Source organism: Oncorhynchus masou, chromosome 25 (genome assembly GCF_036934945.1).
Source record: "Oncorhynchus masou masou isolate Uvic2021 chromosome 25, UVic_Omas_1.1, whole genome shotgun sequence".
In the NCBI taxonomy this organism is placed as follows: domain Eukaryota; kingdom Metazoa; phylum Chordata; class Actinopteri; order Salmoniformes; family Salmonidae; genus Oncorhynchus; species Oncorhynchus masou.
In genome coordinates, this window is record NC_088236.1 from 9,530,969 (window position 1) to 9,553,754 (window position 22,786).

At 44.6% G+C, this 22,786-nt stretch overlaps 2 protein-coding genes across 4 annotated transcripts; one reads left to right on the forward strand and one right to left on the reverse strand.

Annotated features, from left to right (window-relative positions):
• Positions 1 to 11,940, forward strand: fam151b (family with sequence similarity 151 member B). Of its 3 annotated transcripts, XR_010451576.1 has the most exons (7): positions 1 to 213; positions 1,161 to 1,286; positions 1,541 to 1,700; positions 4,163 to 4,383; positions 4,544 to 4,679; positions 8,102 to 10,586; positions 10,944 to 11,940. XR_010451576.1 is itself a non-coding variant. In XM_064936651.1 (6 exons), the coding sequence occupies exons 1-6, from the start codon at positions 84 to 86 to the stop codon at positions 8,247 to 8,249; spliced, it is 921 nt and encodes a 306-aa protein (XP_064792723.1). In that variant the 5' UTR covers positions 1 to 83; the 3' UTR covers positions 8,250 to 11,940. The 3 variants fall into 3 exon arrangements, 2 of the variants coding, with proteins under 2 accessions (XP_064792723.1, XP_064792724.1); XM_064936651.1 differs by having other exon boundaries at positions 8,102 to 11,940; XM_064936652.1 differs by lacking the exons at positions 8,102 to 10,586; positions 10,944 to 11,940 and adding an exon at positions 7,041 to 7,202.
• Positions 11,941 to 17,350: 5,410 nt separating this feature from the next.
• On the reverse strand, positions 17,351 to 20,081 carry ankrd34bb (ankyrin repeat domain 34Bb). Its single transcript, XM_064936340.1, has 5 exons — positions 19,879 to 20,081; positions 19,338 to 19,575; positions 18,695 to 19,095; positions 18,200 to 18,362; positions 17,351 to 18,124 (listed from the first exon to the last, which is right to left on the reverse strand). Exons 1-5 carry the CDS (start codon positions 20,079 to 20,081, stop codon positions 17,351 to 17,353), a joined length of 1,779 nt encoding a protein of 592 aa, XP_064792412.1.
• Between the last annotated feature and the right edge of the window lie 2,705 nt (positions 20,082 to 22,786).

Genomic DNA, 22,786 nt, shown 5'->3' on the forward strand with positions numbered 1-22,786 from the left:
GCATCATAGAAGAAGACGGAATCGCACCTTTAACACAATCAGCTTTGCTAACGCAGTATTTCACATGTATTTTGCCATATTTAATGGCTGTTTTAAATAGCCCAAGTTTAATCCGTTTATTTCGTGCACGAGTTATTGTTCTTATATTGACGTGCAGCTTTGTACTGTGTGTCGTCTGGAATTTGGAGAATAAAACGCCAGAGATATCCACAGGTAGGCTAGCATGCTAACGTTCTCTAAAACGCACTAACTTACTCTGACTATGATTGCACTTACTATAGTTGCCAAGTGTCCAGCATTACTGTTACACAGGCATGTAACAGTAGATAGCTATGTTAATAGCTGACAGTAATATAAACAGATTGTATATAGAAGTATAAAATCACTATTGCTAGGTAGCCACAGTTGTATCAAAGATTTTTGTATAACTAACTCAAAATAGACCACAGCCTGTTTCCGATTGGAGGAAATAAAGCAAGGTGTGCAGAGCCAAGCACGAGCTTGCGAGAGTCTTGTCGCGTTCTAGGATGTAATTAGCATATTTCCGTTAGGGAACGCCTACCCCGAAGTGCGCATGTACAATAACTCAATTTGCCCTTTTTCACTCCTAAACAAAGCTATTCTTCACAATTTTTTGGCAAAGGGTAAAGTCTACAAAACTTAGTCCACTCTTTTTGTAACAATCTAGTTTTGGAAACAGAAAACTGTATTGAGATCAAATGTTTCATTGATGAATCCATCTCCTTCAATCTTCTCCCACTGCCAGCCACTGGGCTTCCTTTCACCACCATATTTGGTTGTGAGTGGAAACGCCAACAGGATGCTTCGCATTTATACATTAGGTGAAATATCTGTGTCATTGTTCTATCTGTGATTATTATTCCAGTCTATTTCCGTCTCCAATTTCCGGCCGTCATTAGTTACCACAGCCACAAAGTCATAATTATGGCAACATCCTGCCTAGTAAAGAAAACGTATCTTCTTAAAATCTGATTTTAAACCTAACATTAACCACACTGCTAACCCTATGCCTAACCCTAAGCTTAAATTTCAGACCTAAAAGCTAATTTTTGTTTTCATTAATTTTTACGATTTATAGCCCATTTTAACTTTGTGGCTGTACTAAATAGTGACGACCCATATTTCCTGTCCATGTACAGAACTGATGACTGACCAGACTCTGGAGTATTTTCTCAGCCAGGGGAAGATACAGGTTAAGGATGCAGCAGATATTGAATGGGCCCATGCTGCCAACAGCAAGAACAAGATCACAGAGGCACTACAGAGTAAGGACCACCTTGGATGGAGAGTTAACCAATAATGCATAGTGGATATGGTCGTATTCGTTATGTTGCCCTAAGCTGCCTGTCTTTACACGGGCCCATTATTCCTATAGAGATGTTATATAATTCTGTGGAAATTTGGGACTCTATTTGAAATGCATGACTTGTTCACAACGTAACCCAGGGAGTTATCTGGTTGTGAAGATGCAGTGCATCAATTCATTTGCTCATTCTGTATTTCCTATCCATACACCAAGGCTCCGCCCACATGATAGAGGCAGACATACTTCTGAGGAGTAACGACCCTAAAGAGCCAATCATGGCTCATCCTCCTGAGACCGACAGTGATGTCACGCTGCGTGATTGGCTGAAGGAGGTCAAGGCATCAGACAAAGGGATAAAGCTCGACTTCAAAAGGTGAATGATCTTTCTACTCATTTTTGTTTAGTACTTGTTATACTTTTAGTTATATTTAACTAGGTATAGGTGTACTCTCAGTTGTATGATAGAGTATCGTACAACCTGTCATAATGTAAGTAGCCTTGTCTGAGCCTGAACGGCACATAGTGCAGGAGCTTCCACCATTCACAGACGCTAACTGCTTGAGCGCCTATTGACAATAGTATCTTCTGACTGGAGGAGCTACCACCATTCACAGACGCTAACTGCTTGAGCGCCTATTGACAATAGTATCTTCTGACTGGGGGAGCTACCACCATTCACAGACGCTAACTGCTTGAGCGCCTATTGACAATAGTATCTTCTGACTGGGGAGCTACCACCATTCACAGACGCTAACTGCTTGAGCGCCTCTATTGACGATAGTATCTTCTGACTGGAGGAGCTACCACCATTCACAGACGCTAACTGCTTGAGCGCCTATTGACGATAGTATCTTCTGACTGGAGGAGCTACCACCATTCACAGACGCTAACTGCTTGAGCGCCTATTGACGATAGTATCTTCTGACTGGAGGAGCTACCACCATTCACAGACGCTAACTGCTTGAGCGCCTATTGACGATAGTATCTTCTGACTGGAGGAGCTACCACCATTCACAGACGCTAACTGCTTGAGCGCCTATTGACGATAGTATCTTCTGACTGGAGGAGCTACCACCATTCACAGACGCTAACTGCTTGAGCGCCTATTGACGATAGTATCTTCTGACTGGAGGAGCTTCCACCATTCACAGACGCTAACTGCTTGAGCGCCTATTGACGATAGTATCTTCTGACTGGAGGAGCTACCACCATTCACAGACGCTAACTGCTTGAGCGCCTATTGACGATAGTATCTTCTGACTGGAGGAGCTACCACCATTCACAGACGCTAACTGCTTGAGCGCCTATTGACAATAGTATCTTCTGACTGGGGGAGTTTTGTTAAGAGCCTCGAGTGGTGGTGGTCTAAGGCCGGGATGTCCTTATCCAATCACGCTCGAGCGACTCGTGTGGCGGGCCGGGTGCATGCACGCTGACACGGTCGCCAGTCGGACGGTGTTTCCGCCGACACATTGGTGCACAGAGCCTATTTTCTCGACTAAATGCTACACTCAACAAAAATATATAAATGCAATATGTAAAGTGTTGGTTTCATGAGCTGAAATAAAAGATCCCCAAAATGTTCTATGTGCATAAAAAGCTGCTGATTGATCAACAATCTGATTAAACTGTATGATAATTACACAGGTGCACCTTGTGCTAGGGACAATAAACGGCCACTCTAAAATGTGCCGTTTTGTCACACAACACAATGCCGCAGATGACTCAAGTATTGACAGAGCGTGCAATTGGCATGCTGACCGCAGGAATATCCACCAGAGCTGTTGCCAGAAAATGTAATGTTCATTTCTCTACCATAAGCCACCTACCAAGGTTGTTTTAGATAGGACAGTTGGACGTACTGCCAAACTAACACCCGCAAACCAGGTGTATGGCATTATGTGGGCGAGGGGTTTGCTGATGTCAACGTTGTGGTATGGGCAGGCATAAGCTACGAACACAATTGCATTTTTATTGAAGGCAATTTGAATGCACAGAGATACCGTGACGAGATCCTGAGACCCATTGTCGTGTCATTCATCTGCCGCCAACATCTCATTCAGCATGATAATGCACAGCCCCATGTCACAAGGATCTGGACACAATTCCTGGAAGCTGAAAATGTCCCAGTTCTTCCATGGCCTGCATACTTACCAGACATGTCACCCATTGAGCATGTTTGGGATGCTCTGGATTGACGTGTATGACAGCGTGTTCCTGTCCATGTCCAGAACTGATGCCAATATCCAGCAACTTTGAACAGCCATTGAAGAGGAGTGGGACAACATTCCACAGGCCACAATCAACAGCCTGATCAACTCCATGTGAGGGAGATGTGTTACGCTGCATGAGACAAATGATCACACCAGATACTGACTGGTTCTCTGATCCACTCCATTACTTTTTGTGTAAGTTCTCTGTGACCAACAGATACATATCTGTATCCCCAGTCATGTGAAATCCATAGATTAGGACCTAATGAATTTATTTTAATTGACTGATTTTCCTTCTGAACTGTAACTCAGTAAAATTGTATAAATGGTTATGTTTTTATATTTCTGTTCGGTATATTTCAGTGGAGATGTTCCAATCCACGACCAGGGTTAAGTTGTGTCCATGGAAACCGTCCGTATAATATTCTCTGTCAGTTTTGTGTGATCCCATTGGTTGTTCATCCCAGCCTGGCAGTTTTGTGTGATCCCATTGGTTGTTCATCCCAGCCTGGCAGTTTTGTGTGATCCCATTGGTTGTTCAGCCTGGCAGTTTTGTGTGATCCCATTGGTTGTTCATCCCAGCCTGGCAGTATTGTGTGATCCCATTGGTTGTTCATCCCAGCCTGGCAGCGGTCGCTCCATCCATGGTGTTATTAGACGAGGTTCGGGCTGAGCTCCATGGTCCCGTGTGGATCAACGCTGACATCCTGCCAGGCCCTGGAGGCAAGGCCACACCCCTTGACCCCAAAGTCTTCCTGGAGGCAGCGGTGACCCCTGGTTCCCATGGTGATGTTCTCTCCCTGGGCTGGACAACGGGCTGGACTGCAGATACACACAACCCAGGTGAGTTCCCTGAACGCAGACGAGCTGGTGTTTACGTCATACCTGCCGTGGCTGTAGTCATTCATCCCCACCTGGTAAATATAATTTGCAGGTATAATGTTTACTAACATGTAAGTATGTAGGAGCCGTATGATGTCTTAATAACTTCTCTGCCCCACAGGGTACAGCTGGGAGATGGTGAGGGAGATGGAGGCAGTGTGTCGGACCCTAAGACATCCGGTCACCTTCCCTGTCAGAGCAGCCCTCCTGGCCCAGTCATTCTCCCAGCTACACTGGCTTCTCCAGCAGTCAGACAGGTTTGATTTTTATTTCACCTTTTATTTAACTTGGCAAGTCAGTTAAGAACAAATTCATGTTTACAACGACGGTCTAGGAACAGTGGGTTAACTGCCTTGTTCAGGGGCAGAATGACAGATTTAGCAACCTTTTGGTTACTGGCCCTACACTCTAATCCGTCGGTCCTCTACTCTCTCCTCTCTATCCCTCCATCTCTCCTCTACTCTCTCCTCTCTATCCCTCCATCTCTCCTCTCCTCCCTCCTCTCTATCCCTCCATCTGTCCTCTACTCTCTCCTCTCTATCCCTCTATCTCTCCTCTCTATCCCTCCATCTCTCCTCTACTCTCTCCTCTCTATCCCTCCATCTCTCCTCTACTCTCTCCTCTCTATCCCTCTATCTCTCCTCTCTATCCCTCCATCTCTCCTCTACTCTCTCCTCTCTATCCCTCCATCTCTCCTCTACTCTCTCCTCTCTATCCCTCCATCTCTCCTCTACTCTCTCCTCTCTATCCCTCCATCTCTCCTCTACTCTCTCCTCTCTATCCCTCCATCTCTCCTCTACTCTCTCCTCTCTATCCCTCCATCTGTCCTCTCCTCTCTCCTCTCTATCCCTCCATCTCTCCTCTACTCTCTCCTCTCTATCCCTCCATCTCTCCTCTACTCTCTCCTCTCTATCCCTCCATCTCTCCTCTACTCTCTCCTCTCTATCCCTCCATCTCTCCTCTACTCTCTCCTCTCTATCCCTCCATTTCTCCTCTACTCTCTCCTCTCTATCCCTCCATCTCTCCTCTACTCTCTCCTCTCTATCCCTCCATCTCTCCTCTACTCTCTCCTCTCTATCCCTCCATCTCTCCTCTACTCTCTCCTCTCTATCCCTCCATCTCTCCTCTACTCTCTCCTCTCTATCCCTCCATCTCTCCTCTACTCTCTCCTCTCTATCCCTCCATCTCTCCTCTACTCTCTCCTCTCTATCCCTCCATCTCTCCTCTACTCTCTCCTCTCTATCCCTCCATCTCTCCTCTACTCTCTCCTCTCTATCCCTCCATCTCTCCTCTCCTCTCTCCTCTCTATCCCTCCATCTGTCCTCTACTCTCTCCTCTCTATCCCTCCATCTCTCCTCTACTCTCTCCTCTCTATCCCTCCATTTCTCCTCTACTCTCTCCTCTCTATCCCTCCATCTCTCCTCTACTCTCTCCTCTCTATCCCTCCATCTCTCCTCTACTCTCTCCTCTCTATCCCTCCATCTCTCCTCTACTCTCTCCTCTCTATCCCTCCATCTCTCCTCTACTCTCTCCTCTCTATCCCTCCATCTCTCCTCTACTCTCTCCTCTCTATCCCTCCATCTCTCCTCTACTGTCTCCTCTCTATCCCTCCATCTCTCCTCTACTGTCTCCTCTCTATCCGCTGTTTGTGAGTCTAATCAAAATTGTATTTGTCACGTGCTGAATGCAACGGTAGACCTTACAGTGGAATGCTGACTTACAAGCCCTTAACCAACAAGGCAGTTTTAAGAAAATAACCCCCCAAAAAGTAAGAGATAAGAATAGCAAAAAATTAAAGAGCAGCAGAAAATAACAATAGTGGGGCTATATACAGGGTGTTACGGTACAGAGTCAATGTGGAGGCTATATACAGGGTGTTACGGTACAGAGTCAATGTGGAGGCTATATACAGGGGCTACCGGTACAGAGTCAATGTGGAGGCTATATACAGAGGGTACCGGTACAGAGTCAATGTGGAGGCTATATACAGGGGCTACCGGTACAGAGTCAATGTGGAGGCTATATACAGGGGGTACCGGTACAGAGTCAATGTGGAGGCTATATACAGAGGGTACCGGTACAGAGTCAATGTGGAGGCTATATACAGGGGCTACCGGTACAGAGTCAATGTGGAGGCTATATACAGGGGGTACCGGTACAGAGTCAATGTGGAGGCTATATACAGGGGGTACCGGTACAGAGTCAATGTGGAGGCTATATACAGGGGGTACCGGTACAGAGTTAATGTGGAGACTATATACAGGGGGTACCGGTACAGAGTCAATGTGCGGGGGGCACTGGTGTCGAGGTAATATGTACATGTAGGTAGAGTTATTAAAGTAACTGCATAGATAACAGAGTAGGGGGGGGGGGCAATGCAAATAGTCTGGGTGGCCATTTGATGAGCTGTTCAGGAGTCTTATGGCTTGGGGGTCTGCAAGCTAATCATAACTTCTTTCAGATCTAATAGCATGAGATCCCAGGATGTTGTCCCTGCTCTGCTCAAACACCTGATTCTACTAATCAGCTGTTCCCAGGACCTTTTGTAGATAAAGCACATTTCAGTGACAGACAATACAACTCTGTGATCTGACCCTGTCTGTTGTTCTCTCTCCCAGGTACAGCCTGACAGTGTGGATAACCCTGTCTGTTGTTCTCTCTCCCAGGTACAGTGTGGATAACCCTGTCTGTTGTCCCCTCTCCCAGGTACAGTGTGGATAACCCTGTCTGTTGTCCTCTCTCCTAGGTACAGCCTGACAGTGTGATCTGACCCTGTCTGTTGTTCTCTCTCCTAGGTACAGTGTGGATAACCCTGTCTGTTGTTCTCTCTCCTAGGTACAGTGTGGATAACCCTGTCTGTTGTTCTCTCTCCCAGGTACAGTGTGGACTGACCCTGTCTGTTGTTCTCTCTCCCAGGTACAGCCTGACAGTGTGGATAACCCTGTCTGTTGTTCTCTCTCCCAGGTACAGTGTGGATAACCCTGTCTGTTGTCCTCTCTCCTAGGTACAGCCTGACAGTGTGATCTGACCCTGTCTGTTGTTCTCTCTCCTAGGTACAGTGTGGATAACCCTGTCTGTTGTTCTCTCTCCTAGGTACAGTGTGGATAACCCTGTCTGTTGTTCTCTCTCCTAGGTACAGCCTGACAGTGTGGATAACCCTGTCTGTTGTTCTCTCTCCCAGGTACAGTGTGGATAACCCTGTCTGTTGTTCTCTCTCCCAGGTACAGCCTGACAGTGTGGATAACCCTGTCTGTTGTTCTCTCTCCCAGGTACAGCCTGACAGTGTGGATAACCCTGTCTGTTGTTCTCTCTCCCAGGTACAGTGTGGATAACCCTGTCTGTTGTCCCCTCTCCCAGGTACAGCCTGACAGTGTGGATAACCCTGTCTGTTGTTCTCTCTCCCAGGTACAGACTGACAGTGTGATCTGACCCTGTCTGTTGTTCTCTCTCCCAGGTACAGTGTGGATAACCCTGTCTGTTGTCCCCTCTCCTAGGTACAGCCTGACAGTGTGGATAACCCTGTCTGTTGTCCTCTCTCCCAGGTACAGCCTGACAGTGTGGATAACCCTGTCTGTTGTTCTCTCTCCCAGGTACAGACTGACAGTGTGATCTGACCCTGTCTGTTGTTCTCTCTCCCAGGTACAGTGTGGATAACCCTGTCTGTTGTCCCCTCTCCTAGGTACAGCCTGACAGTGTGGACTGGCCACACTGATGTCTTCGTTGTAAAGGACCTACTGCCTTACAGGAGTGACATCGACAAGACCAGGATATATTATGACCTGCTGGACTCACAGAGGACACAGCTCAGAGGACTAACAGGCTACTGATCTTGTGTTATTAAAAAAATATATTTAAAAAATCTCTATTTGTGTCTCTGCATTGTTGGGGAAGGGCACGCAAAGTAAGCATTTCACTGTTAGTCGACACCTGTTGTTTTAATGAAGCACGTGAGGAATATTTGATTTGATTCGAAAGCCCCGGAAAGCCCCTCTCTGCCTTATGATCTCAAAGGTCAAAACTGATCCTCGGATCAGCACTTCTGAATATGGGCCCAGAGCCCAGAAGACTCCTCGTCTTGGAAGGACAACCGTTGTACACCCTATTCCCTTATGCGATGCACTACTGTTGACCCGAAACACAGAGACCAGAACGTTTTCACTCTGATGTCAGGAATGGGGGTACCAGGCCTGTGAAAGGAGTCAGATGAAACCCATTCTCCAGCAGGCTGTATTTTACTGGAGTTACACAAGACCAATGAACAATAACCATTCAGAAGTCAAAGACAATAGTTACCGTTTCTGAAGTGAAATCAGGGCCACAGTTCAGGATCACAATGTAGCAGAATGTTTTCCAGTTTGAACAAAACATTTAACGTTAACATTTGTCCAAAAACTAGTTTTTGGTATCAAATGTGTTTTTCAAATAATAGATTATATTAATATGTTATATTAATAGATTATATCAGCGTTTATTAAAGTATGGGTCGCGGACCTGATAATGGTGGGTTGTGACGTCAATGTAGAATTCTTTCATGAATTACTGGAATTGATTTGGCAACTCTCTGTTCAGTGCTCTCTCTGCTTAGCAGTGCTCTCTCTGTTCAGTGCTCTCTCTGCTTAGCAGTGCTCTCTCTGCTTAGCAGTGCTCTCTCTGTTCAGCGCTCTCTGCTTAGCAGCGCTCTCTGTTCAGTGCTCTCTCTGCTTAGCAGCGCTCTCTGTTCAGTGCTCTCTCTGCTTAGCAGCGCTCTCTGTTCAGTACTCTCGCTGTTCAGTGCTCTCTCTGCTTAGCAGTGCTCTCTTCAGTGCTCTCTCTGCTTAGCAGTGCTCTCTCTGTTCAGTGCTCTCTGCTTAGCAGCGCTCTCTGTTCAGTGCTCTCTGTTCAGTACTCTCGCTGTTCAGTGCTCTCTCTGCTTAGCAGTGCTCTCTTCAGTGCTCTCTCTCTTCAGTGCTTTCTCTGTTCAGCGCTCTCTCTGTTCAGCGCTCTCTCTGCTTAGCAGCTCTCTCTGTTCAGTGCTCTCTCTGCTTAGCAGCGCTCTCTGTTCAGTGCTCTCTGTTCAGTGCTCTCTGCTTAGCAGCGCTCTCTGTTCAGTGCTCTCTCTGCTTAGCAGCGCTCTCTGTTCAGCAGCGCTCTCTGTTCAGTACCGCTCTCTGTTCAGCACTCTCTCTGCTTAGCAGCGCTCTCTCTGCTTAGCAGCGCTCTCTCTGCTTAGCAGCGCTCTCTCTGCTTAGCAGCGCTCTCTGTTCAGTACTCTCGCTGTTCAGTGCTCTCTCTACTTAGCAGTGCTCTCTTCAGTGCTCTCTCTGCTTAGCAGTGCTCTCTCTGTTCAGTGCTCTCTGCTTAGCAGCGCTCTCTGTTCAGTGCTCTCTGTTCAGTACTCTCGCTGTTCAGTGCTCTCTCTGCTTAGCAGTGCTCTCTTCAGTGCTCTCTCTCTTCAGTGCTCTCTCTCTTCAGTGCTCTCTCTCTTCAGTGCTTTCTCTGTTCAGCGCTCTCTCTGTTCAGCGCTCTCTCTGCTTAGCAGCTCTCTCTGTTCAGTGCTCTCTCTGCTTAGCAGCGCTCTCTGTTCAGTGCTCTCTGTTCAGTGCTCTCTGCTTAGCAGCGCTCTCTGTTCAGTGCTCTCTCTGCTTAGCAGCGCTCTCTGTTCAGCAGCGCTCTCTGTTCAGTACCGCTCTCTGTTCAGCGCTCTCTCTGCTTAGCAGCGCTCTCTCTGCTTAGCAGCGCTCTCTCTGCTTAGCAGCGCTCTCTCTGCTTAGCAGCGCTCCCTCTCTGCTTAGCAGCGCTCTCTCTGCTTAGCAGCGCTCTCTCTGTCCAGCAGCGCTCTCTGTTTAGCAGCTCTCTCTGTTCAGTGCTCTCTCTGCTTAGCAGCGCTCTCTCTGTCCAGCAGCGCTCTCTGTTTAGCAGCTCTCTCTGTTCAGTGCTCTCTCTGCTTAGCAGCGCTCTCTGTTCAGTGATGACTTTCTGTCTCTTTCATACAAACTTTGAGAAGTAACGAGGAGCTCCCACAATGTGTTTTGTGTGTGGAAATGCTTTGTAATGAGTCTCTCAAAACGAACCAATTAATAAAACGACCTGTCCTGATCAAACATCCACAGCATGGTGGTAAACCCAGGGAGGACTTTCAGATCTGGGCAGAATGCTTCAGGAAACAATGCTTCGAACGTGGAAAAGTAAGTTAACAAGCAAGGCATTGTTGTTATAAAATAACAGGTGATGGATGATAAGCACAAATAAGGGAGTAATATCTCTCATAGTAGTTGATGTGGGTTTCTCTTTCAAACAATCCCCTGGCCTTGTTACGTTAATTACAATGTTAGCCAAAGCAAGCTAGCTAGCTACTGATAGTGCAACTCTAGTAACAGTACAGATGACAAATTCAGGCCTACTGTACATTTTACTGTAGAAATTATTGTTAAAAACAAGACTAGGTTGGAACTGTTGCTGTTAAAATAAAAGTAATTTTAATTCTGAACTGCAATCAACTGAAGCAAGATACACTCACACAGTTCTGGGTTGTTCATCTACAGCAGGAAGCGGCCTCCTGCCTCACTGAGAAAGCAGATGTTCTGATCCAGTTTGGCACCACATACCCATGTGAGTCAGGGTTCTCTAGTACAGAAACCGACTCAATGCTGAGCATGACCTCCGTGTTGCACTAAAGCAGAGCCCAGAATAGACATGCTTGTTGAAAACTTCAACCAGCCACACGCATCTCATTAGGACTGTGTGTTTTTTTCTCATCTGTGTGACGTGATCAATTCAGTTTATTCCAATTCAGAATAAAAAATGTATTGTAGTTTAACAGCAAGAGTTCCAACCTAGACAGATATGTAAGAGTGTTTTTAATGGGGAAAAATAAACATGAAAATATATTTATGGGTATTTCATTGTGATTTGTTTTTGTCAATATTGCATTTTTTTAGGCATAAGGGCAATGAAATGTACCAATATTTACGTATAGTTGCATATGTTCCTAAGCTTGGGTCCCAAGAAAACACAATGTGTCATTTTTGTCCCAGGCTGAAAAAGTAAAAAAAAAAAAAACCTGCATTATATTATACATTATATATTAATGTATTATATATGAAGATATTATATGAATATAATATATTAATGCATTATATGTGAATATATTATGACTACATTCTGTATATATGAATACTATGAAAACATATTAATACATATGCATACATGATATTATATATGTGTCACACCCTGACCATAGTTTATTTGTATGTTTCTATGTTTTGGTTGGTCAGGGTGTGATCTGAGTGGGCATTCTATGTTGGATGTCTTGTTTGTCTATTTCTATGTCTGGCCTGATATGGTTCTCAATCAGAGGCAGGTGTTAGTCATTGTCTCTGATTGGGAACCATATTTAGGTAGCCTGGGTTTCACTGTGTGTTGGTGGGTGATTGTTCCTGTCTCTGTGTTTGTTGCACCAGATAGGGCGGTTTCGGTTTTCCACGTTTGTTGTTTTGTTTTGTTCGTGGTTCATCTTCATTAAAGATGTATCTAACTAACCACGCTGCATTTTGGTCCGATCCTTGTTCCACCTTTTCGTCAGAGGAGGAGTTAGAAGAAACTCGTTACAATATGAATATATTATATTAATACAATATATATGAATACATTGTTATGTTAATACATATTATATATTACTACTGTATTATGTATTATATTAATACATTATAAATTACTATTATATTAATACATATGCATACATTACATTATTAATACATTATATTAAGATGTATATGAATACATATGATATAAATATATATCAATACATATATGAAGACATATTATATCAATACATTATATTATGTTAATATAGTATATGAATACATTATTATATTAATACATTACATATTAATACATTATATATTAATACATATTATATTAATATATTATTAATACATTACATATTAATACTTTATATATGAATGCATATTATATTAATATATTATATTAATACATTACATATGAATACATTATATTAATACATTACATATGAATACATTATCTATGAATACATATTATATTAATTTATTATATTAAAACATTACATATGAATACATATTATATTAATATATTACACTAATACATTACATATGAATACATTATATTAATATATTATATTAATACATTACATATGAATACATTATATTAATATATTATATTAATACATTACATATGAATACATTATATTAATATATTATATTAATACATTACATATGAATACATTATATTAATATATTATATTAATACATTACATATGCATACATTATATTAATACATTATATTAATACATTATATATGAATACATTATCTACGAATACATATTAATACATTATCTATGAATACATATTGTATTAATACATTATATTAATACATTATATATAAAATGACACCGTTGAAACTCCCTGTTCAGCTGAAAATACGTATTTAATTAGCAGTGAAGGAGCACAACAGAACACGTGAAAGGTCACACAACTACCTCGTCAAATGGTGTACAAAACAACCCTGTTGAATAAAATGTAAAAACAATAATTGGATGTTCTGAAATTCTTACTAATCACTTTAAAGCAGAACATTGCTCTTTATAATCAAGAAGCTTGATCTTCTTGTTTTCATTTTTTTGGTTTTCGTTCTTCCCTTTTGACTCGTACATTTTCCTTAATGAGTTTGATCTTCGACAGTCAGAGGAGTTCGCTTGAGTCCCAGATGTGTTTATGCTGTCTTGCCAACTCCGTTCAGTCTGTCATTGATTTAGTCGGAGAATGATTTAGTCGGAGAATGATTTAGTCGGAGAATGATTTAGTCGGAGAATGATTTAGTCGGAGAATGATTTAGTCGGAGAATGATTTAGTCGGAGAATGATTTAGTCGGAGAATGATTTAGTCGGAGAATGATTTAGTCAGAGAATGATTTAGTCAGAGAATGATTTAGTTAGAGAATGATTTAGTTAGAGAATGATTTAGTTAGAGAATGATTTAGTTAGAGAATGATTTAGTTAGAGAATGATTTAGTCAGAGAATGATTTAGTCAGAGAATGATTTAGTTAGAGAATGATTTAGTCAGAGAATGATTTAGTCAGAGAATGATTTAGTCAGAGAATGATTTAGTTAGAGAATGATTTAGTTAGAGAATGATTTAGTTAGAGAATGATTTAGTTAGAGAATGATTTAGTTAGAGAATGATTTAGTTAGAGAATGATTTAGTTAGAGAATGATTTAGTTAGAGAATGGTTTAGTCTGAGAATGGTTTAGTCTGAGAATGGTTTAGTCTGAGAATGATTTAGTTAGAGAATGATTTAGTTAGAGAATGATTTAGTTAGAGAATGATTTAGTTAGAGAATGATTTAGTTAGAGAATGATTTAGTTAGAGAATGATTTAGTTAGAGAATGATTTAGTTAGAGAATGATTTAGTTAGAGAATGATTTAGTTAGAGAATGATTTAGTCAGAGAATGATTTAGTCAGAGAATGATTTAGTCAGAGAATGATTTAGTCAGAGAATGATTTAGTCAGAGAATGATTTAGTCAGAGAATGATTTAGTCAGAGAATGATTTAGTCAGAATGATTTAGTTAGAGAATGATTTAGTTAGAGAATGATTTAGTTAGAGAATGATTTAGTCAGAGAATGATTTAGTCAGAGAATGATTTAGTCAGAGAATGATTTAGTCAGAGAATGATTTAGTTAGAGAATGATTTAGTTAGAGAATGATTTAGTTAGAGAATGATTTAGTTAGAGAATGATTTAGTTAGAGAATGATTTAGTTAGAGAATGATTTAGTTAGAGAATGATTTAGTTAGAGAATGATTTAGTTAGAGAATGATTTAGTTAGAGAATGATTTAGTTAGAGAATGATTTAGTCAGAGAATGATTTAGTCAGAGAATGATTTAGTCAGAGAATGATTTAGTCAGAGAATGATTTAGTCAGAGAATGATTTAGTTAGAGAATGATTTAGTTAGAGAATGATTTAGTTAGAGAATGATTTAGTTAGAGAATGATTTAGTTAGAGAATGATTTAGTTAGAGAATGATTTAGTTAGAGAATGATTTAGTTAGAGAATGATTTAGTTAGAGAATGATTTAGTTAGAGAATGCCCATCTTCCCTTTGAAGATCCTGTCTTCTGTTCTTGTCAGAGAGTTTATAGAATTCAAGGCTTCCAACAAAGTTCATTCCAATTCATTCCATGTGTTAAAAGTAGGGCTGGGATGTGGCAGGGACCTCACTATACGATATTATCATGTCACTTAGGTGCCGATACGATATGCATTGTGATTCTCATGATTCTATATGTATTATGATTCGATACTAGGATGTTATTGCGATTTTTATGTACCAAACATTGCTCACTATACTCTGAGTATACCAAACATAAAGAACACCTTCCTAATATTGAGTTGCACCCCCCTTTGCCCTAAGAACATCCTCAATTCGTCAGGTCATGGACTCTACAAGGTGTCAAGTGTTCCACATGGATGCTGGCCCATGTTGACTCCATTGCTTCCCACAGTTGTGTCAAGATGGCTGGATGTCCTTCGTGTACTGGACCGTTCTTGATACACACGGGAAACTGTTGAGCGTGAAAAACCCATTAGTGTTGCCGTTCTTGACACACTCAAACCGGTGCCCCTGGCACCTACTACCATACTCCGTTCAAAGGCACTTCAATATTTTGTCTTGCCCATTCACCCTCTGAATGGCACACGTATACAATCCATGTCTCAATTGCCTCGAGGCTTAAAAATCCTTCTTTAACTAGTCTCCTCCCCTTCATCTACACTGATTGAAGTGGATTTAACTAGTGACATCAATAAGGGATCATAGCTTTCATCCCGGTCAGTCTGTCACGGACAGAGCCGTTCTTAATGTTTTGTATACTCAGTATATATCTGCTGCAGAGGAAGCTGGTGGGAGGAGCTATAGACGAACGGGATCATTGTTATGACTAGAATGGAATGAATGGAATGGTATCAACCACAAACACATGTAAACCATTTATTTAATTCCAGCCATTACAATGAGCCTGTCCACCTTTTAGCTCCTTCCACCATCCTCCACGACTCTGCTGCAGAGAGACCAGAGAGCCATGGGGAAATTCTTGATGAGACGTCATGGAAATAAAAGTGATGACAACATGTTGTTTTAAACACTATTTAATAAGACGATGGAGAACAAAGCTACGGGATTAAAAATAGAGTTTTGGCGTTGGCACAGCCGACTGGCGCAAGCGAACGCTCCCCGGCAAAGAGAATCGACGTAATATCGTCCCAAAATAATATTGCGATTGTAACTATATATATATATATTTTTTGAATAATTTTGCACGCCCAATTTTTCAGTTTTTATTTGTTAAAAAAGTTTGAAATATCCAATAAATGTCATTCCACTTCATGATTGTGTCCCACTTGTTGTTGATTCTTCACAAAAAAATACAGTTTTATATCTTTATGTTTGAAGCCTGAAATGTGGCAAAAGGTTGCAAAGTTCAAGGGGGCCGAATACTTTCGCAAGGCACTGTATATATATATATTTTTTAAAGGTTTTTCTGTCTCTTGTGCCATGCAATTTCTGCATCTCAGGCTTCAAACGGAGAGCGATCGATTAATTAATCAAAGAAGAGCTCAGCCTTGTTTCCTGGCGTGTTCTCAATGGTCCTGATGCGACAATCGTTATTCCCTCATGAGCTTGATGGAATGACAAGTCTGGTTGGCAATATAAGTGTAATTAAGCACATTGAAAAAGCTGGGATGAGCAATAAGTCTTCTGGTAGTTATTTGTTAACGACGTCATGGTCACACAGCAGCACAATGTCATCGTCACACAGCAGCATGACGTCATGGTCACCCAGCAGCACGACATCATGGTCACACAGCAGCCCGACGTCATGGTCACACAGCAACATGACATCATGGTCACCCAGCAACATGACATCATGGTCACCCAGCAGCACGACATCATGGTCACACAGCAGCATGATGTCATGGTCACACAGCAGCATGATGTCATGGTCACACAGCAGCCCGACGTCATGGTCACACAGCAGCATGATGTCATGGTCACACAGCAGCATGATGTCATGGTCACACAGCAGCAACATGCCATGGTCACACAGCAGCACGACATCATGGTCACACAGCAGCACGCTGTCATGGTCACACAGCAGCCCGACGTCATGGTCACACAGCAGCATGATGTCATGGTCACACAGCAGCATGATGTCATGGTCACACAGCAGCAACAATGTCATGGTCACACAGCAGCAACAATGCCATGGTCACACAGCAGCAACAATGCCATGGTCACACAGCAGCAACAATGCCATGGTCACACAGCAGCAACAATGCCATGGTCACACAGCAGCAACAATGTCATGGTCACACAGCAGCAACAATGTCATGGTCACACAGCAGCAACAATGTCATGGTCACACGGCAGCAACAATGCCATGGTCACACGGCAGCAACAATGCCATGGTCACACAGCAGCAACAATGTCATGGTCACACAGCAGCAACAATGTCATGGTCACACAGCAGCAACAATGTCATGGTCACACAGCAGCAACAATGTCATGGTCACACAGCAGCAACAATGTCATGGTCACACAGCAGCAACAATGTCATGGTCACACAGCAGCAACAATGTCATGGTCACACAGCAGCAACAATGTCATGGTCACACGGCAGCAACAATGCCATGGTCACACGGCAGCAACAATGCTTGACATAGGAAGCGATCACAGTCAGCCAAGCACACAGTAGCCAGACACAAAGAAAATGCAACCTTTTTTTGGTCCCAGAACTGTTTGTGCTGTTTTGCCAAGGAGTAACAGGGACAATACGGCACAAACAGATCTGGGATCAGTCTAGCATCGTTCGTCTTATTGGCCGAAAGAGCTCCTGGAGGTTGAACAGCTGTTTAATCTGCTCTGTCTGCATGGAGTGTCTCCTGGAGGTTGAACAGCTGTTTAATCTGCTCTGTCTGCATGGAGTGTCTCCTCAGCAGTGTGTGCTTTGACTTCAGATCTCTGGGGGTGGCAGGAGCACAGGGGACAAGAGGCTTTGATCCCAGCCCTGCAACACCCCCGTTCAGATTCAGTGCCTTGGTGCTTCCACTCAGGCTGGGGCAGGTTGAGGTGGGGCTGACCCCGATGTCGGGTATGGGTGCGTGGGGGTTGAGAGGGGGCAGGTACCCCGGACGGGTGTGGGAGATGTGATCCAGGAGCAGGGCCCCCGAGCCTCTCCTCTCCAGGTTTGCAGGACCTCTTCTCTGGGCAGCACTCTCCAGGGACTCCCGGGAGCCCGACAGTGTGGAGGATCTACTACTGACCAGTTTACGCTTCTCAGTTCCCCCTACAACACCCCTGGAGGAGTCTCCACTCTCTGGGTGGCTGCTGTGGCTGCCAAACTGGGGAAGCTGGGAGTCAGAGCTGTAATGGTCTATGCCAATGTTGCGGCGGCGAACCACATTCCTCAGGCTGGACACAGCCAGGTTGGGAAGGCAACAGTCTGGAGAGGTTTTGTTTACAGGGAGGACAGGCTCATGGGAGCCACAGGGGTAGCCTCCATAGCTTCCTCCGTCCCCCCGGTGCAGCAGGTTTGGGTGGGAATAAGCTGCAGCACTGTCGTAAGACATCTTCCTACTAAGGCCTCCTCTTCCTCCTACCCCGCCACCTCCGTCACTCTCAACCACCTGAAAGAGAAAAAATATACAAATTAATTATTATGCAGGCACATGACAAGTTATTAATTTTATTATTATCATGACCTGCTCCAGCAGCCCCGTGGCATCCTTGGGGTCGATACTTTGGTGGCGGGCGACGATCGGATGTGCCCCGGACCCCACCCTTCCGGACCCAGAGAGGACCAGGCTGTTGACCCGGAAGGAGAGCTCTTCCTCTGGGGTGATGTCCAGCAGCTCCTCGGTCAGGCTGGAGGAAGAAGAAGAAAACACATACATATTTGTTTGAAGAGGCTGGACCAATGGGAAGCTACTCGTGTAGTTCCCTGTGAGCAGTTTAGGGGTTAAAGCGCCTTGCTCAAGGGCAGGAGATAGTATCTAGGACACTGATGCCACCAACCCTCCAGTTGCCGACCCACTCCTGACCAGATTTTCTTCCCTGACAGACATAGGATTCAAACCGGTAACCCTCCAGTTGCCGACCCACACTGGACCAGATTTTCTTTCCTGACAGATATAGGATTCATACCGGTAACCCTCCAGTTGCTGGCACACTTCTCTAACCTAGTCTAAGCTACCTACCTGGAGGCCTTGTTCTGCTGCAGCCAGGGCTCAGAGTGGAGCCGCTGGGGATGGAACAGCTTCACCACCCCAGGACCGGGGCCTCGAAACAGGTTAGGGTCCCTGGTCGGGGAGCCCGGCTGAGAAGAACCAGAACCAGCAGAACCAGAGATGTTTGTTCCACCATCCTGGTGGTGGTGCTCCCTGAGGCCCAGGAGGGGGCTCCCTGGCTGGGGTGAGGCAGTGGCTGAGGTGCCCTGTGGAGGGGTGCGGAGCTGGATCTCTGAGGGGGACATGAGGCAGGCAGCAGAGCCAGGGGTGAAATGCAGGCGCTCCTCCAGGTCGGGAGGCGGGGGTACGTTCAGGTACTGCTTGGTCATCTGGCGTCCTGACGGCAGCTTGTCCGTGGTGATGATGATGACCTGTAATAAAGGCCATCAGATGGGGGTTTTTATATCCAAAGCCACTTCTAGTAGAGGGTGCAAATGGGTGGCCCCAGCAAAGGGTTGCAAATCTCTGGTTACTTTCCCAAAATTCTCAGAAGTCCTGGTTGGAGGATTCCAGGAATCAGAAGGAGATCAGCAGGAAACCTCAAACCAGGATTTCTGGGGAAGTTACCAGAATTTTGCAACCCTTCCAAGCGGAATCAAACCCAAATCCTTACCTCCTTGCCCTTGGCCTTGCAGGCATCCAGTAGGACTCTCAGGGCCTCGTTGTCCCCTGCGTTGACGGCATAGACCAGTGCTGAGAAGCCAGAGTGGTCGTCCAGGCTGGGGTCAGCTCCACTCCCCAGCAGTAGAGAGAGGACCTCTGCCCCCGCCTGTTCCAAACAGGCATGCATCAGGGCCGTCTTACCGGTCTTGTCCTGGATATTTGGGTCAGCTCCGCTCTCCAACAGGTACCTGTTGATGTAATGTTGATCAATACCTTACGGAAATACCTGAAGAGGAGGTACAGGGTCTTATGGACACTACGGCAGGCCATTGGTGGCCAAGATTATTAATTAAGGGACGTTTTTGGTGCAGGATTTTGCTCCAGCCATAGCACCTGATTTAACTAATTATCCAATCACAGTCTTCAATACAAACTGTGTTAAGTCAGGTGTGTAACTATTTTGGCTGTTTAACTGTATGTAGTAAAAGCCTGCACTGGCCCATTTGGACACCCCTGCTCTGCTGAGCGGTGTTCCTACTTCGTTAACGTACCGAACCATCTTGTGTTTGGGCACGCTTTGTGCGTCCGTGTGGCGCGTCCTGCACGCCACCATCAGGGGCGTCTCGCCGCGCTCGTTGCTCTCGTTGATGTAAGCACCTCCCTCCAGCAGCAGGCGTGTCAGACGTAGTCGGCTCAGGAACACAGCCTTGAGCAGAGAATTCCCGTCCGTACGCACCAACATCGCGTCTTCCATGACAGCAGGGTTAAAGGTGAAAGGTCACGCTACTGCAGGTACCTGTACTGTTTCTTATTGGGTCATCTGTAATTTATGTATATGCAATTTGTTCAAGGCCCTGTGGGAATACAAATGGACAGGTCACTAAATAATCCAGACAACAGTATTTGAGAACAAGATAACCCAGGTCTAAACCTGACGCTGATTTGAAAGAAAGACAGAAGGCCCCAGAGGAGCAGAGTTGCCCAACCTTAGTGCACTTTGATGTATTGATACTGTCTTGGACAACACAGGATGTATTGATACTGTCTTGGACAACACAGGATGTATTGACACTGCCTTGGACAACACAGGATGTATTGACACTGCCTTGGACAACACAGGATGTATTGATACTATCTTGGACAACACAGGATGTATTGACACTGTCTTGGACAACACAGGATGTATTGACACTGCCTTGGACCACTCATGATGTATTGATACTGCCTTGGACAACACAGGATGTATTGACACTGCCTTGGACAACATAGGATGTATTGATACTGTCTTGGACAACACAGGATGTATTGACACTGCCTTGGACAACACAGGATGTATTGATACTGCCTTGGACCACTCATGATGTCCTGCTCACCTATAGTCTTTCCTCTTTATTGTCAAAACCTCTGATGGCTGTGTTTCTAGACACTATTAACCATGAGGTTCTCATCACAAAACTGTTCAATTTCAATGTTTTTCCCTAAGCCATCAGATGGATGAAGTCATACCTTGAAGGAAAAACCCAGTGTGTCAGAGAGATCAATGAGCTGTCTCCTACTCTCAGCTATGATGTGGGCGTGCCCCAAGGGTCAGTACTGGGGCCCCTCCTGTTCAGCCTGTACATTAATGATCTGCCTTCTGTCTGTACTGGGTCTGAAGTTCAAATGTATGCAGATGATACAGTGATATATGTGCAAAGAGCAAACAACAAGCTGCACAAGAACTCACTACTGTAATGGTCCAGGTTACAAAGTGGCTCAGTGACTGATGTTTGCATCTCAATGTGAAGAAAAAACTGTCTTCATGTTCTTCACAAAGAGGGCAACTGATGCTACTGACTGAGACAGATGACTGTGTGTCCAGGGAGAAGCTCCAGGTGGTATCTGATGCTACTGACTGAGACAGATGACTGTGTGTCCAGGGAGAAGCTCCAGGTGGTATCTGATGCTACTGACTGAGACAGATGACTGTGTGTCCAGGGAGAAGCTCCAGGTGGTATCTGATGCTACTGACTGAGACAGATGACTGTGTGTCCAGGGAGAAGCTCCAGGTGGTATCTGATGCTACTGACTGAGACAGATGACTGTGTGTCCAGGGAGAAGCTCCAGGTGGTATCTGATGCTACTGACTGAGACAGATGACTGTGTGTCCGAGGAGAAGCTCCAGGTGGTATCTGATGCTACTGACTGAGACAGATGTCTGTGTGTCCGAGGAGAAGCTCCAGGTGGTATCTGATGCTACTGACTGAGACAGATGACTGTGTGTCCGAGGAGAAGCTCCAGGTGGTATCTGATGCTACTGACTGAGACAGATGACTGTGTGTCCAGGGAGAAGCTCCAGGTGGTATCTGATGCGACTGACTGAGACAGATGACTGTGTGTCCGAGGAGAAGCTCCAGGTGGTATCTGATGCTACTGACTGAGACAGATGACTGTGTGTCCAGGGAGAAACTCCAGGCGGTACCTGATGCTACTGACTGAGACAGATGACTGTGTGTCCAGGGAGAAGCTCCAGGTGGTATCTGATGCTACTGACTGAGACAGATGACTGTGTGTTCAGGGAGAAGCTCCAGGTGGTATCTGATGCTACTGACTGAGACAGATGACTGTGTGTCCGAGGAGAAGCTCCAGGTGGTATCTGATGCTACTGACTGAGACAGATGACTGTGTGTCCGAGGAGAAGCTCCAGGTGGTATCTGATGCTACTGACTGAGACAGATGACTGTGTGTCCGAGGAGAAGCTCCAGGTGGTATCTGATGCTACTGACTGAGACAGATGACTGTGTGTCCAGGGAGAAGCTCCAGGTGGTATCTGATGCTACTGACTGAGACAGATGACTGTGTGTCCAGGGAGAAGCTCCAGGTGGTATCTGATGCTACTGACTGAGACAGATGACTGTGTGTCCGAGGAGAAGCTCCAGGTGGTATCTGATGCTACTGACTGAGACAGATGACTGTGTGTCCGAGGAGAAGCTCCAGGTGGTATCTGATGCTACTGACTGAGACAGATGACTGTGTCTCCGAGGAGAAGCTCCAGGTGGTATCTGATTTGAAGTACCACGGCATTATACTTGATTCCAACAATTTAAAAAAAAAGTAGGTGATAAAGGTAACTCAAATAACCAAATTCAACCTAGCTAATTTCCGATTCATACAGAATTGTTTGACTACAGGGGCAGTGAAACAGTACTTCAATGCTATGAAACTCCCCCACCTAACATACTGCTTGACTAGTTGGGCCCAAGCTTGCTGTACAACATTAAAACCCATTCAGTCTGTCTACAAACAGGCTCAGAGGCATGAGTTCCTCCGGAGTTGGGAAAATGTTGTGCAATACACTGACGCATGTCTCATATTCAAGAGCCTATTGGAAAGGGCCTGTTTTTTGTCCTTGGTACCTGGACATGAGGAAGACACTTAACAGACAGACGCAACATGTTATACAACACTGACGACCTCCAC